The following is a 13,632-nucleotide window of genomic DNA, read 5'->3' on the forward strand; positions in this document are numbered from 1 at the left end:
CAACAAATCAGTGAGTTAAATAAGAATAAAGCAGAGGAAAGGGAAAGTAACACGCAAAAAATACGTGTACATAATATGAGAAATTTGTTTCAATGAAAATATGTTCTAAAACATAAACTGAAAGAATAGTAGTAAAAACTGTCCAGTAGGAAAAACTCCAGTTTTCACTGAAGTTGAATTTTTACTTTATTTTTATTTTTAACATCACACTTGTTCCAGATAAACTTTGATATTTTGAGTATGTCAAAATTGCTGCATACATAAGGCACATTGTTTAGTGTGTGTAATGTTGTAATGTGTATTACAATGTGTTATTAAAATGCCTAAACAATTTGTTTGTAAACAACTCTGTTTTAAATTTGAATGTGGAAATATCCAAAGATGTGATCCTCCTGTCTCACAAGTACAAAACACATTCATGAAAGAATATTGATTAATGTAGAGTCAGTTTGGAATATGTGCAGAGTTATAATTAATTTAATGCACCTCCTAAACCACGGGTAAAACAGAGCATAAATAACAGGATTAATGGTGGAATTAAGATAAAGTACAATAAAAACTTTCTGAATAATTTCTGTCTGTAGTTCAATAACATCACCTAATAAACTGTAAATAAAATACGGAAGTAAACACATCAGAAACACAGACACTAAAATGCCCAGGACTTTAGCTGCTTTTCTCTCAGATTTCATCGAGTGTGAGGTGATTTTCTGTGTTTTAGGCCGTGTGTGATTATTAAGCTCTCTGATAGCAGTGGCATGTTTCTTAGCAATCACAAACACTCGAGTATACAATATGATTATGATAGAACATGGAAATATAAACGTTATTACAAGGTCAATTACAGTCCAAACCTCATTTAGAAAAAGATAACATTCTCCAGGACACATTACAGAACGTGTGAAGCTTCTGTTAAAATAACAGAGTGATATGTTATACACCAGAGAAGCACACCAGTTGGAAAAAACCACAATGCACATAGTCCTACTAGAGATTGTGTTCATGTAGAGAAAGGGGTTTGAGAGAGCCAGATACCGATCCACAGCAATCAGAGTGATATTATATATGGAGAGGCTCGTTAGAATATAAGAAATCATAAAAAAACTGATGCAGTACCGCTTATCAAAAATCCAACACGACTCAACTGCCCAGATTAACGTTGGTGGCATCGCTAAAGCACCAACAAGGAAATCCGACACCGCCAGAGAGAGCATGAGCATGTTTGTTGGTGTGTGAAGCTGCTTGAAGTGAAGAACAGAGATGATGACGAGCATATTTCCACACACTGTTAGAAGAACCACAGAAGCTGAACACACGTACAGTAAGATATAAACTGCAGGAGATAAGGATCTCTCTGGACAGGAGAAATGCTCACAGAGATCAGACTGGTTAAACTCCGTCAGGTTCATGAATACATGCATTAAAAAAATGTAAAAGTCTCTGTTACATTATGGTGAAATGAATTATAGGTCAGGCAACTCAGATGTTTTTATAGTTTAGAAATTAAGCACGCCCCCAAGTTTGATTGACAGCTCAATGAATATGATGTCATGCCTTGGGGAAACAAAAGGCCACAGAAGGCATTAAGCACAGAAAAAAACACCTAGTATTACGTGATTCTTCAGTTTACAAGGAAGAAAACATTAACGGAAACCAAGGAATAAAAAACACATGAAGGCCACAAAAACTGCTTGAGCTTAGAAATGTTGCAGTGTGGATAAAGTGAAAATGTGATGAATGTTGTAAACGTGCGGATGAATGTCTGATCTCAAACTACATCAAAAACAGTATTTAATACACTGGACTCCATATATAAAACACTGGCATTTGTTCTCATGATAATCATGAAAATTTAACTCGATTCCCGCCTCTGTCCTGTGTGTGCGGACCTCGCTTGTTCTCTCTGTGCTGCAGGGGTTTCCTTCGGGTACTCCGGTTTCCTCCCCCCAGTCTAAAGACATGCATTGTAGGCTGATTGGCATTTCCAAAAATGTCCATAGTGTATGAATGTGTGTGTGATTGTGCCCTGCGATGGATCGGCACCCCGTCCAGGGTGTACCCCGCCTTGTGCCCCATGGTCCTTGGGATAGGCTCCAGGTTCCCCACAACCCTGTAGGATAGAAGTATAGAAGATGGATGGATGGAAATAGAGTTGGCTCAGGTATGTCTAGGGATTCTCCAGGAGGGTCTGGAACGAGGGGCCGGGGATAGAGAAGTCGAGGCTGACCTTCCAATACTTCTCACCACAACAACCAGCAGGAAAAGGAATTGATGAATGAATGAATACATACATGATCCATGATTGGTGTGGGAAGAAGAGCTGTGGTGGTCATAGTATGGAGATAAAGTGTCATCTTTATAACAGTGGAAGTTAAATCAGAAAAGAACCCACAATAAATGTCAGTGCATAGACTGAACATAAATTATTATTTGTACTGCAATGCCTCCAGTATTAATTTTGAACATCCATCCATTTTCTGTACTGCTTATCCTACACAAGGTCACAGGGAGCCTGGAGCCTATCCCAGGGGATTCGGGGCATGAGGTGGGGGACACCCTGGATGAAGTGCTGACCTTCTACACATTACAGTGAAAAAAAAAACATATGAAAGGTGAGGAAAATCCTAAACTTGTAGAGCTCCAACAACAAATCAGTGAGTTAAATAAGAATAAAGCAGAGGAAAGGGAAAGTAACACGCAAAAAATACGTGTACATAATATGAGAAATTTGTTTCAATGAAAATATGTTCTAAAACATAAACTGAAAGAATAGTAGTAAAAACTGTCCAGTAGGAAAAACTCCAGTTTTCACTGAAGTTGAATTTTTACTTTATTTTTATTTTTAACATCACACTTGTTCCAGATAAACTTTGATATTTTGAGTATGTCAAAATTGCTGCATACATAAGGCACATTGTTTAGTGTGTTTAATATTGTAATGTGTTATTAAAATGCCTAAACAATTTGTTTGTAAACAACTCTGTTTTAAATTTGTATGTGGAAATATCCAAAGATGTGATCGTCCTGTCTCACAAGTACAAAACACATTCATGAAAGAATATTGATTAAAGCAGAGTCTGTCTGGAATATTCGCAGAGTTCTAATTAATTTAATGCACCTCCTAAACCACGGGTAAAACAGAGCATAAATAACAGGATTAATGGTGGAATTAAGATAAAGCACAATAAAGACTTTCTGAAATGTTTCTGTCTGTAGTTCTATAACATCACCTAATAAACTGTAAATAAAATACGGAAGTAAACACATCAGAAACACAGACACTAAAATGCCCAGGACTTTAGCTGCTTTTCTCTCAGATTTCATCGAGTGTGAGGTGATTTTCTGTGTTTTAGGCCGTGTGTGATTATTAAGCTCTCTGATAGCAGTGGCATGTTTCTTAGCAATCACAAACACTCGAGTATACAATATGATTATGATGGAACATGGAAATATAAACGCTATTACAAGGTCAACTGCGAATAAAACTTCATTCAGAAAAAGATAACACTCTCCAGGACACATTACAAAACTCGTGAAGCTTCTATTGAAATAATAAAATGCTGTGTTATACACCAGAGAAGCACACCAGTTGGAAAAAACCACAATGCTCATAGTTCTCCTAGAGATTGTGTTCATGTAGAGAAAGGGGTTTGAGAGAGCCAGATACCGATCCATAGCGATCAGAGCAATATTATAAATGGAGAGGCTCGTGAGAATATAACCAGTCATCAAAAAACTGATGCAGTACCGCTTATCAAAAATCCAACATGACTCAATGGCCCAGATTAACACCGGCGGTATCACTAGAGCACCGATGAGGAAATCCGACACCGCTAGAGAGAGCACGAGCAGGTTTGTTGGTGTGTGAAGCTGCTTGAAGTGAAGAACAGAGATGATGACGAGCATATTTCCACACACTGTTAGAAGAACCACAGCAGCTGAACACACGTACAGTAAGATATAAACTGCAGAAGATCCACATCTCTCTGGACAGGAGAAATGCTCACAGAGATCAGACTGGTTAAACTCCGTCAGGTTCATTCTGTCATACTGCCACAGAAATACATCCTATATTAGATGCTAACATTGTAAATCTGTACCTGCAACAAGTCACAATCAAATGACTTATGGCTCAAACGGGTCTGGTGGTCTCCTCCGTTCCTCACACCGGAACAAGAGAGGATGCACCTGCTGTGTCCAGTAAGGGCTTTCTGTACTTACGTCCACCGCTCCGGCCAGTGGCGTAAGCCAGAGCAGCTGCTGGTCTGCTTTGGCGGCACAGTAAAGGTGATACTGTGTCAAAGCAGCGCATCTCTAATTGGATAGTGGAAGCAATCTCTATGGCTTACGAGGCATGCGGTCTCGCCACGCCTCTGGGCATAAGAGCTCATTCCACTAGGGCGGTCGCCTCCTCGAAGGCTTTGTCCAACTGGGTATCCTTGAGGGATGTGTGTACTGCTGCAGGATGGTCTACACCACACACATTCTTTCTTTATTACAGCCTCGATATTCATTCCACCCCGGGCTCGAGTGTGTTGCAGTGACCCTCGTGCTTGGGTCTTTTTGAACAGGCTGTACCCTCGGTATGACAGAGTGGGTATTGCCATTCCCATACTGTTATGATAAATGCAATGTCGAAGTTCCCTTTGAAAGGGAACGTCGGGGTTACGCATGTAACCCTGTTCCCTGAGAAGGGAACGAGACATTGCATAGCTCTGCCATACCAGGGCAGGCCTGTGAATTGCATCTTCCCTTCAGATAATAAGGCTGGCGGCGTGGTTCACAGGTGCCATTTATATATCAGGCGACGCGCTTAATTGCCACGTCACCTGATCATGGCAGGCCTATAAGTAGATGCATGATTTTACACAAGCTTCAGATACCAGTCATGCACGCAAGGCGCTTCCCATACTGTTATGCTAAATGCAACATCTCGTTCCCTTCTCAGGGAACAGGGTTACATGCGTAACCCCGACGTTTCTGTCAAGGTAAGTGGGGAATGTTTTGAGGTCACTAATATTAAATAGACTCCATCAATGTATGTTTGACCTAGCTAACACTAGACAAGTTCATAGATAACATTATACAACAGTTACCAGTAAATTCCAGTAAAGTTACCAGGCTGTTGCACTGTTCAGATACACCATCTATATATTCTTATACCTCAGAAAAAAAAATAAAAAAATAAAAATGGGGGGTCTTCATGATGGACACATAAATTTGATCCAATAGTTATTAGTTAGCACTTTTTTCATTTCTCCATAGTAGTCATGTCCTAGTCAGGTGATACAGCAGAACCATATTAACCTCAATCAGTGTCCTCAATTTATAGAGTATAGCACATTTAAAAGTCAAGTGTTGGCTACATTGCTGGATACTATGTTCGGTTAAAGTAAAACAGTAATGAAATAAATTACAAATAAAATGAAATAAAAGATAAAATAATAATGGAATAATGATCGTTCCAAGATGGTGGAGTGGCAGTAGAATGCAGCGTCCTTCTTTGTAGCCTGATTTTTTACAGCACATGGACATCAGATCAACCGGTGTTTATGTTTACCATCGCCAGACACTGCTAAAATGCACAAACCATGCAACAACCAACTTGCATGATGATCTGCTGGAAAAGCTACGCGATCTCGGCTTGCTGTGGAGAACAGGCCTCTAGTCCTCAGTGTCACCTGATGTTGGTGGCCGGGGGAAGGGAACTTCACAAGCAGTGTGCGAGGAAGTGGCAGCGCGGCAATAAGCCGGGGGTCTGTGCTAGGTTAAAAACAAACCCTACACAGCTGGATCTCCCGTCCATCCTGCTCTCCAATGTTTGTTCTCTGGACAATAAACTGGACTACATCCAACTCCAGCAGGCAATATGGCGTGAGTTTAGAGACTGCTGCGTCTTTGTTTTCACTGAGACATGGCTCAGTGACTGAGTTCCGGACGCCGCCATTCAGCTAGATGCGCTCGCCTCATTTCGTGCCGACAGAAATGCAGCTCTGTGCGGGAAGGCTCGTGGTGGTGGCTTGTGTATTTACATCAACATGGAATGATGCAAGAACTCGGTGTTAGTTTTTAGTTACTGTTCATCGATGGTGGAGTTTGTGACTGTTAGATGCAGACCATTTTATTTACTGCGGGAATTCATCACTGGCCTTATAACCGGAGTATACATTCCCCCCAGCGCTAATGGTAAGGAGGTGCTCGGTGAACTGTATGGGGCTATTAGTGAACTGCAGAACACACACCCTGATGGACTGTTTATCATCGCCGGAGGTTTCAATCATGTGAATCTCAAATCAGTACTCCCTAAATTCCATCAACATGTGAACTTTGCAACAAGAGGGGTGAACATGCTGGATCTTGTTTACACAAACATCAACGGCACATACCAGGCAGAGCCCAACCCCCACCTTGGCTACTCAGACCACAGCCCTGCCCCCACCTCGGCTACTCAGACCACATTTCTTTTCAAGACAATCACTACACGCTCCAACCAGAAGACGTGGATGATGAGGTGCATGCACTGCTGAGAACCCAAGCCTCTGCCTTCAGGGCAGGTAACAATGCGGCCCTAAGAACAGTGAGGGCCAAACTGTCCCAGCCATCAGAGAGCAAAGCACGCACACGCCCAAAAAATCCACAGTCACTTCACGGATAGCGGCGCATGTGGCAGGGCATTCAGGCCATCAGCAACTACAGGACAACATCACCTGCCTATGACAGTGATGCCTCCCTTCCAGATGCACTGAACTTCTACACTCGGTTTGAGGCACAGAATGACATGGCAGCAAGGTAGACCACCCCTCCTCCCAATGACCAGGTGTTGTGTCTAACAACGGCTGACATGAGGAAACCTCTATGCAGAGTCAACCCACAGAAGGCTGCTGGATCAGACAACGTTCCTGGCAGAGTGCTCAGAGAATGTGCAGATCAGCTGGCAGAGGTTTTCACTGACATCTTCAACATCTCCCTGAGCAGCGCTGTCATTCCAATGTGCTTCAAGGCGACCACCATTGTCCCCGTGCCGAAGAAGTCTTCAGTGTCCTGCCTCAATGACTATCGTCCCGTTGCACTCACATACATCATTATGAAGTGTTTCAAGAGGCTTGTCATGAGGGACATCAAGACCCTGCTGCCCCTCTCACTGGACCGGCTGCAGTTTGCGTATCACCCCAACTGCTCAACGGATAATGCCATCGCCACCACCCTACATCTGGCCCTCACCCACCTGGACAAGAAGGACACCTATGTTCGAATGCTGTTCATAGACATCAGTTCAGCATTCAACACAATTGTTCTTCAGCACCTGATTGGAAAGCTGAACATACTGGTTCTGAACACCTCCATCTGCAACTGGTTCCTGGACTTTGTGACTGTGAGACCTCAGTCAGTCTGGATCGGGAACAGCATCTCTAGCACCATCACACTGAGCACGGGGTCCCTCAGGGCTGTGTGCTCAGTCTACTGCTGTTCAATCTGCTGACTCATGACTGTGCAGCAACGCGCAGCTCCAATCACATCATCAAGTTTATCGTTGACACGACTGTGGTGGGTCTCATCAGCAAGAACGACAAGTCAGCATATAGAGAGGAGGTGCAGTGGCTAACAGAGCCAACAACCTGTCTCTGAACGTGGACAAAATGAAAGAGATGGTTGTTGAGTTCAGTAGAGCACGGCGTGACCACTCTCCACTGAACATCGACGACTCCTCCATGGAGATCATCAAGAGCACCAAATTCCTTGGTGTTCACCTGACAGAGAACCTCACTGATGCTTACAGCAATGTTGCTTATAGAGAAAGGTGGGTGTGGTTGTTGGCCTGAAACTCTGAGTTTGTTCAACTTGCTTCTTGAAACAGGCCTCAGATCTCTGGGCTCCACTATTTTGAACTCTCTCAAGTGGGAGGACAACATCACATGCCAAGTCAAGAAGACACAACGGAGAATGTTCTTTCTGAAGCCATCATTAAGAGAATCCTTACATCCTCATCACTGTGTTGTTCCCTTCCTCCTCTTCGCAGTCCAAGAAACTATTATAACGAGTAATCTGTACTGTTGAGAAGATCATCAGCTACCTGGTCAGTACTATCAACTGACAGTGCAAGAATACAGGGCCAAGAGAACTCATCACCAGAACAGCTCCTTTCAGTGTCAAGCTCATCAAGAGCAATTTTGTTTTCTGGGTTCTTGACTCATACATATTTAAGCTGTGCAGTTTATCACCAAATGTATTAATTCTGTCTTTATTAGATACAGCAGTAATATCTGGACTATAACAACTAGTGCAATAGCAATGCCTGCACCGAATGCACAATACACTACAATCTATTTGGACACTACCTCAAAGAAGGTATCTAGTAAATGCGTTATTCTTTTGCACCAATAAAGTGATACATGTCTGTGCATCTCTGATCACACAATTTCCTGGTGAATAAAGTGTGTTCTGAATCTGATAAGTAGTGTGAGCAAAGAGGGACTGCTTTCCCCCCAGCACTGCCTCTTTTTGTTGGATAAGGACTAACCTTTTTCCAGTGGTATGGTATGGCTATTCATTCTGCATGTGATGCATAGTTTGAAAATACTCTCACCATCACCTTTTGAACCCTTGGAGGTTTTAACCCTCTGTCGTTAAAATAAATCTCTTCTGATACTCATCCTGACATCTATCAAGCAAGTGAGCAAGCTTCAGGTGTTATCTATGTACCCCTATTGTACACACTTTATCTCGGGTCACACCAAAATTACAATGCTGCCTAACCACGCTTTCCTTCATAAATCCATCATGCAAATATTCACTATAGAAGTACTCAAAAATCTATCCAGAAGGTATTTAAATCTTTTGAAAACTAATTGACTTTATCTATATTATTCAGTACTAATTTTGAAGCAATGGTTCTTTTTTCTACTTTTTCCTAATTCATATTTTATCTTTTTATTTTACTGTCACATGCACATTAGTCATATTTATGATGTACATTAGGCCAAACGGATTTTCTCCCTCCGCTTTCATACTTTTAATGTCACATGCACATTGCAGTCATAATATGAAAGTTTCAAGACTTAATAACATGCAAAAACTGTATTTGTAATGCAAAATCATATTTACCGAGGGTGCCAATATTAGTGGAGGGCACTGTATCTGTATAAGACTGTAGATTTGATTTACAAGGATGAGATGTGTCTTCACATGTGAATGCTGTAGAGATGATTATTCATTAGCATTGAAAAATAAATATAATTTTGTATTGCGTCTTTATTATCTCATAACTGTGTCTACAGGAGAGATTACATGTTAACTGAGAAATAAAATAGCAAGTTACAAAACACTAAATTAGAATAGTGAACCATTTTAGCATCAAATGTTTAAAAAAAATCACAATAAAAGCACAATTTAATCTTTTTCTTTTGAAAACCTGTTTGTTTTTGGCCCACGTGTTAATCTGTACAATTGTTTACATGCACTGTATGCTATTATGTAATATAATACAGTACAATATAAATTATATTGGGGAGGTGGGTTGATTTGTTACAGACGTTTAGATTATATATAAAATAATAGCAATATTTGGCCATTGAATCAGAAGAACTAAAATATTGCTAAAAATATTTAATAATGCAAGAGTTCAGTTGGAATATTTGCAGAGTCATAACCCGCAGTAAAACAGAGAATAAATAAATTAATAGATTAATGGAGGAATTAAGACAAAACCTGTTTATAAGTTCTGTAATGTTTCTGTCTGTAGTGTGATGACATCACCTAATAAACTGTAAATAAAATACAGAATAAACACACCAAAAACCCAGACCCAGAACACGTCACAAAACTCATGACGTTTCCCTTGGAATAAAGAATGCTATGTTTATACACCAGACACACAGCGATTAAAGAACAGCGATTAGAGACTGTGTTTGTATAGAGAGTGAAATACTGACCAACAGAGATCAGAGTGTTATTATAGATGGATAATATTGTGAAAAATAAACAGTAAACAAAACAAAAACAAACAAAAAAAATCTGCAGGAACCTCTCCCCAAATATCCAGATCAACACCGTATTGTATTATATATAATCAAACAGAATAAAGCTCTTATATTATACAATATAGTACTGTAAATATTTATTATATTGATGGTGGGAATTAGATTTGTTATAGAAGCTTAAATTAAATCTCATATAAAATAAACATTTAGGTACATCATCAAAAAGAGGCTATTTATGAAAGAATATTGATTAATGCAGAGTCTGTCTGGAATATTCGCAGAGTTATAATTAATTTAATGCACCTCCTAAACCACGGGTAAAACAGAGCATAAATAACAGGATTAATGGTAGAATTAAGATAAAGCACAATCACAAGTTTCTGAAATGTTTCTGTCTGTACTTCAATAACATCACCTAATAAACTGTAAATAAAATACGGAAGTAAACACATCAGAAACACAGACACTAAAATGCCCAGGACTTTAGCTGCTTTTCTCTCAGATTTCATCGAGTGTGAGGTGATTTTCTGTGTTTTAGGCCGTGTGTGATTATTAAGCTCTCTGATAGCAGTGGCATGTTTCTTAGCAATCACAAACACTCGAGTATACAATATGATTATGACAGAGAGTGGAAATATAAATGAAAATATAAGGTCAATTACAGACGAAACATCATTCAGAAAGAGAGAACACTCTCCAGGACACATTACTGAACCCATGAAGTTTCCATTGTAATATAAGAGTGCTGAGCTATAAGCCAGCACCACACACCAGACACATACAATTACAATACCAGTGATCCTCACAGACACTCTGTTCATGTAGAGAAAGGGGTTTGAGAGAGCCAAATACCGATCCACAGCGATCAGAGCGATATTATAGATGGATGAGATTGTAAGGAAACCATCAATCAACCAAAAACTGATGCAGAAATCTCTCCCAGAAATCCAGCATGACTCGATCATCCAGATGAACATCGGCGGCATTACTAAGGCACCAACGTGGAAATCCGACACCGCCAGAGAGAACACGAGCATGTTTGTCGGTGTGTGAAGCTGCTTGAAGTGAAGAACAGAGATGATGATGAGAAGATTTCCACACACTGTTAGAAGAACCACAGCAGCTGAACACACGTACAGTAAGATATAAACTGCAGGAGATCCAGATCTGTCTGGACAGGAGAAATGCTCACAGAGATCAGACTGGTTAAACTCCGTCAGGTTCATTCTGTCATACTGCCACAGAAATACATCCTATATTAGATGCTAACATTGTACATCTGTACCTGCAACGAGTCACAATCAAATGACTTATGGCTCAAACGGGTCTGGTGTTTTTATAGTTTATAAATTACTCACACCCCCTGAGTTTGAGTGGCAGCATGTGAATACATATGATGTCATGCTGTGTTGGAATAGGCCTAGTAAGTACTAGTGAGAGACTTAAACCTGCCATTATGCAAACTTGTGTGCAACAAATTCTCAATTAAATATCAACACACAGTTCTTATGCTGAGAACCTGCCCTATGAATTAAGAATAAGTGTAAAAATGGTTAACAAATCATTTTCAGAATAAATCATTATGCCATATTGTTCTTTATGGCTTTGTCTCAATAACCAATATTGCTATATGAACTAGTATGGAAAATGTTTTCCACCTACAATAAAGGAACATGCTGTGATATATAGACACACTATATGACACAGTATGACTATAATAAATTGGAACTGTTGATGGGATATAATCTCAACACTATTTAGTACAGTAGCATAGTGATTTGAGCGTCACAGACCATCTGTAATGATAAAGAAATTCTAACACTGCTTGCTAACATGGACAAAGTGCAAGTAAGGGTGTGCCATTCAAAATCTGACAACACAGTGGTATTGTCTAGCTTTAGGGAAACTTTAAGTATTGTCCAATTTTTTACCTGATGTTAACCGACACTTCTTGAAAGTCCTGCCCCTTCCCATAGATTATATTCATGACTGGACTTGTGGGGTGCCATCACTTTCTGTCAAGGTAAGTGGGGAATGTTTTGAGAAAAAAAAAAAAAAATCGGTGTCCTCAATTTGTTCAGTGTAGCACATTTAAAAGTCAAGTGTTGGCTAAATTGCTGTATACTATCTTCAGCTAAATTTAAACAGTAATGAAATAAATTACAAATAAAATGAAATAAAAGATAAAATAATAATGATCGATCCAAGATGGTGGAGCGGCAGTAGAACACAGCGGCCTCTCCGGATAAAAAATGGAGCTATTTTTGTTTCGTAGCCCGATTTTTTACAGCACATGGACATCAGAGCAACCGGTGTTTATGTTTATCATCGCCAGACACTTGTAAAATGCAGAAACCATGCAACAACCAACTTGCATGATGATCTGCTGGAAAAGCTACGCGATCTCGGCTTGCTGTGGAGAACAGGCCTCTAGTCCTCAGTGTCACCTGATGTTGGTGGCCGGGGGAAGGGAACTTCACAAGCAGTGTGCGAGGAAGGGGCAGCACGGCAATAAGCCGGGGGTCCGTGCTAGGTTAAAAACAAACCTTACACAGCTGGATCTCCCGTCCATCCTGCTCTCCAATGTCTGTTCTCTGGACAATAAACTGGACTACATCCAACTCCAGCAGGCAATGTGGCGTGAGTTTAGAGACTGCTGCGTCTTTGTTTTCACTGAGACATGGCTCAGTGACTGAGTTCCGGACGCCGCCATTCAGCTAGATGCGCTCGCCTCATTTCGTGCCGACAGAAATGCAGCTCTGTGCGGTAAGGCTCGTGGTGGTGGCTTGTGTGTTTACATCAACATGGAATGATGCAAGAACTCGGTGTTAGTTTTTAGTTACTGTTCATCGCTGGTGGAGTTTGTGACTGTTAGATGCAGACCATTTTATTTACAGCGGGAATTCATCACTGGCCTTATAACCGGAGTATACATTCCCCCCAGCGCTAATGGTAAGGAGGTGCTCGGTGAACTGTATGGGGCTATTAGTGAACTGCAGAACACACACCCTGATGGACTGTTTATCATCGCCGGAGATTTCAATCATGCAAATCTCAAATCATTACTCCCTAAATTTCACCACCATGTGAACTTTGCAACAAGAGGGGTGAACAAGCTGGACCTTGTTTACACAAATATCCCCGGCACGTACCAGGCAGAGCCCAACCCCCACCTCAGCTACTCAGACCACAGCCCCGCCCCCACCTCGGCTACCCAGACCACATTTCTGTTCAAGACAATCAGTACACGCTCCAAACCAGAAGACGTGGGTGACTGTGGAGGTGCGTACACTGCTGAGGACCTGAGACTCCGCCTTCAGGGCAGGTAACAAAGCGGCCCTAAGAACAGAAAGGGCTAAATTGTCCCAGCCATCAGAGAACAAAGCACGCACATGCCCAGAAAATCCACAGTCACTTCACAGATAACGGCGCATGTGGCAGGGCATTCAGGCCATCAGCAACTACAGGACAACGTCACATGCCTATGACAGAGATGCCTCAGTTCCAGATGCACTGATCAACATCTACACTCGGTTTGAGGCACAGAATGATGTGGTGGCAAGGAAGACCACGCCTCCTCCCAACGACCAGGAGCTGTGTCTAACCACGGCTGACTTGAGGAAACCTCTATGCAGAGTCAACTCATGGAAGGCTT

The 13,632-nt window shown here is 41.2% G+C and overlaps 3 protein-coding genes across 3 annotated transcripts; all 3 read right to left on the reverse strand.

The window, feature by feature from the left end:
* Positions 1 to 416: 416 nt before the first annotated feature.
* LOC128618090 (trace amine-associated receptor 13c-like) lies at positions 417 to 2,930 on the reverse strand. The gene has a single exon (XM_053641496.1). The coding sequence runs from the start codon at positions 1,419 to 1,421 to the stop codon at positions 417 to 419; it is 1,005 nt and encodes a 334-aa protein (XP_053497471.1). The 5' UTR covers positions 1,422 to 2,930.
* A 118-nt stretch (positions 2,931 to 3,048) lies between these two features.
* LOC128618136 (trace amine-associated receptor 13c-like) lies at positions 3,049 to 4,041 on the reverse strand. The gene has a single exon (XM_053641589.1). It carries the CDS (start codon positions 4,039 to 4,041, stop codon positions 3,049 to 3,051), a length of 993 nt encoding a protein of 330 aa, XP_053497564.1.
* Positions 4,042 to 10,210: 6,169 nt separating this feature from the next.
* Positions 10,211 to 11,203, reverse strand: LOC128618118 (trace amine-associated receptor 13c-like). Its single transcript, XM_053641547.1, has one exon. It carries the CDS (start codon positions 11,201 to 11,203, stop codon positions 10,211 to 10,213), a length of 993 nt encoding a protein of 330 aa, XP_053497522.1.
* Between the last annotated feature and the right edge of the window lie 2,429 nt (positions 11,204 to 13,632).

The sequence above is a fragment of the Ictalurus furcatus genome, chromosome 2 (genome assembly GCF_023375685.1).
Source record: "Ictalurus furcatus strain D&B chromosome 2, Billie_1.0, whole genome shotgun sequence".
In the NCBI taxonomy this organism is placed as follows: domain Eukaryota; kingdom Metazoa; phylum Chordata; class Actinopteri; order Siluriformes; family Ictaluridae; genus Ictalurus; species Ictalurus furcatus.

Coding starts and splice junctions, on each gene's coding strand:
- LOC128618090 (XM_053641496.1), bottom strand. CDS start 1,421: ATGCATGTATTCATGAACCTGACGGAGTTTAACCAGTCTGATCTCTGT.
- LOC128618136 (XM_053641589.1), bottom strand. CDS start 4,041: ATGAACCTGACGGAGTTTAACCAGTCTGATCTCTGTGAGCATTTCTCC.
- LOC128618118 (XM_053641547.1), bottom strand. CDS start 11,203: ATGAACCTGACGGAGTTTAACCAGTCTGATCTCTGTGAGCATTTCTCC.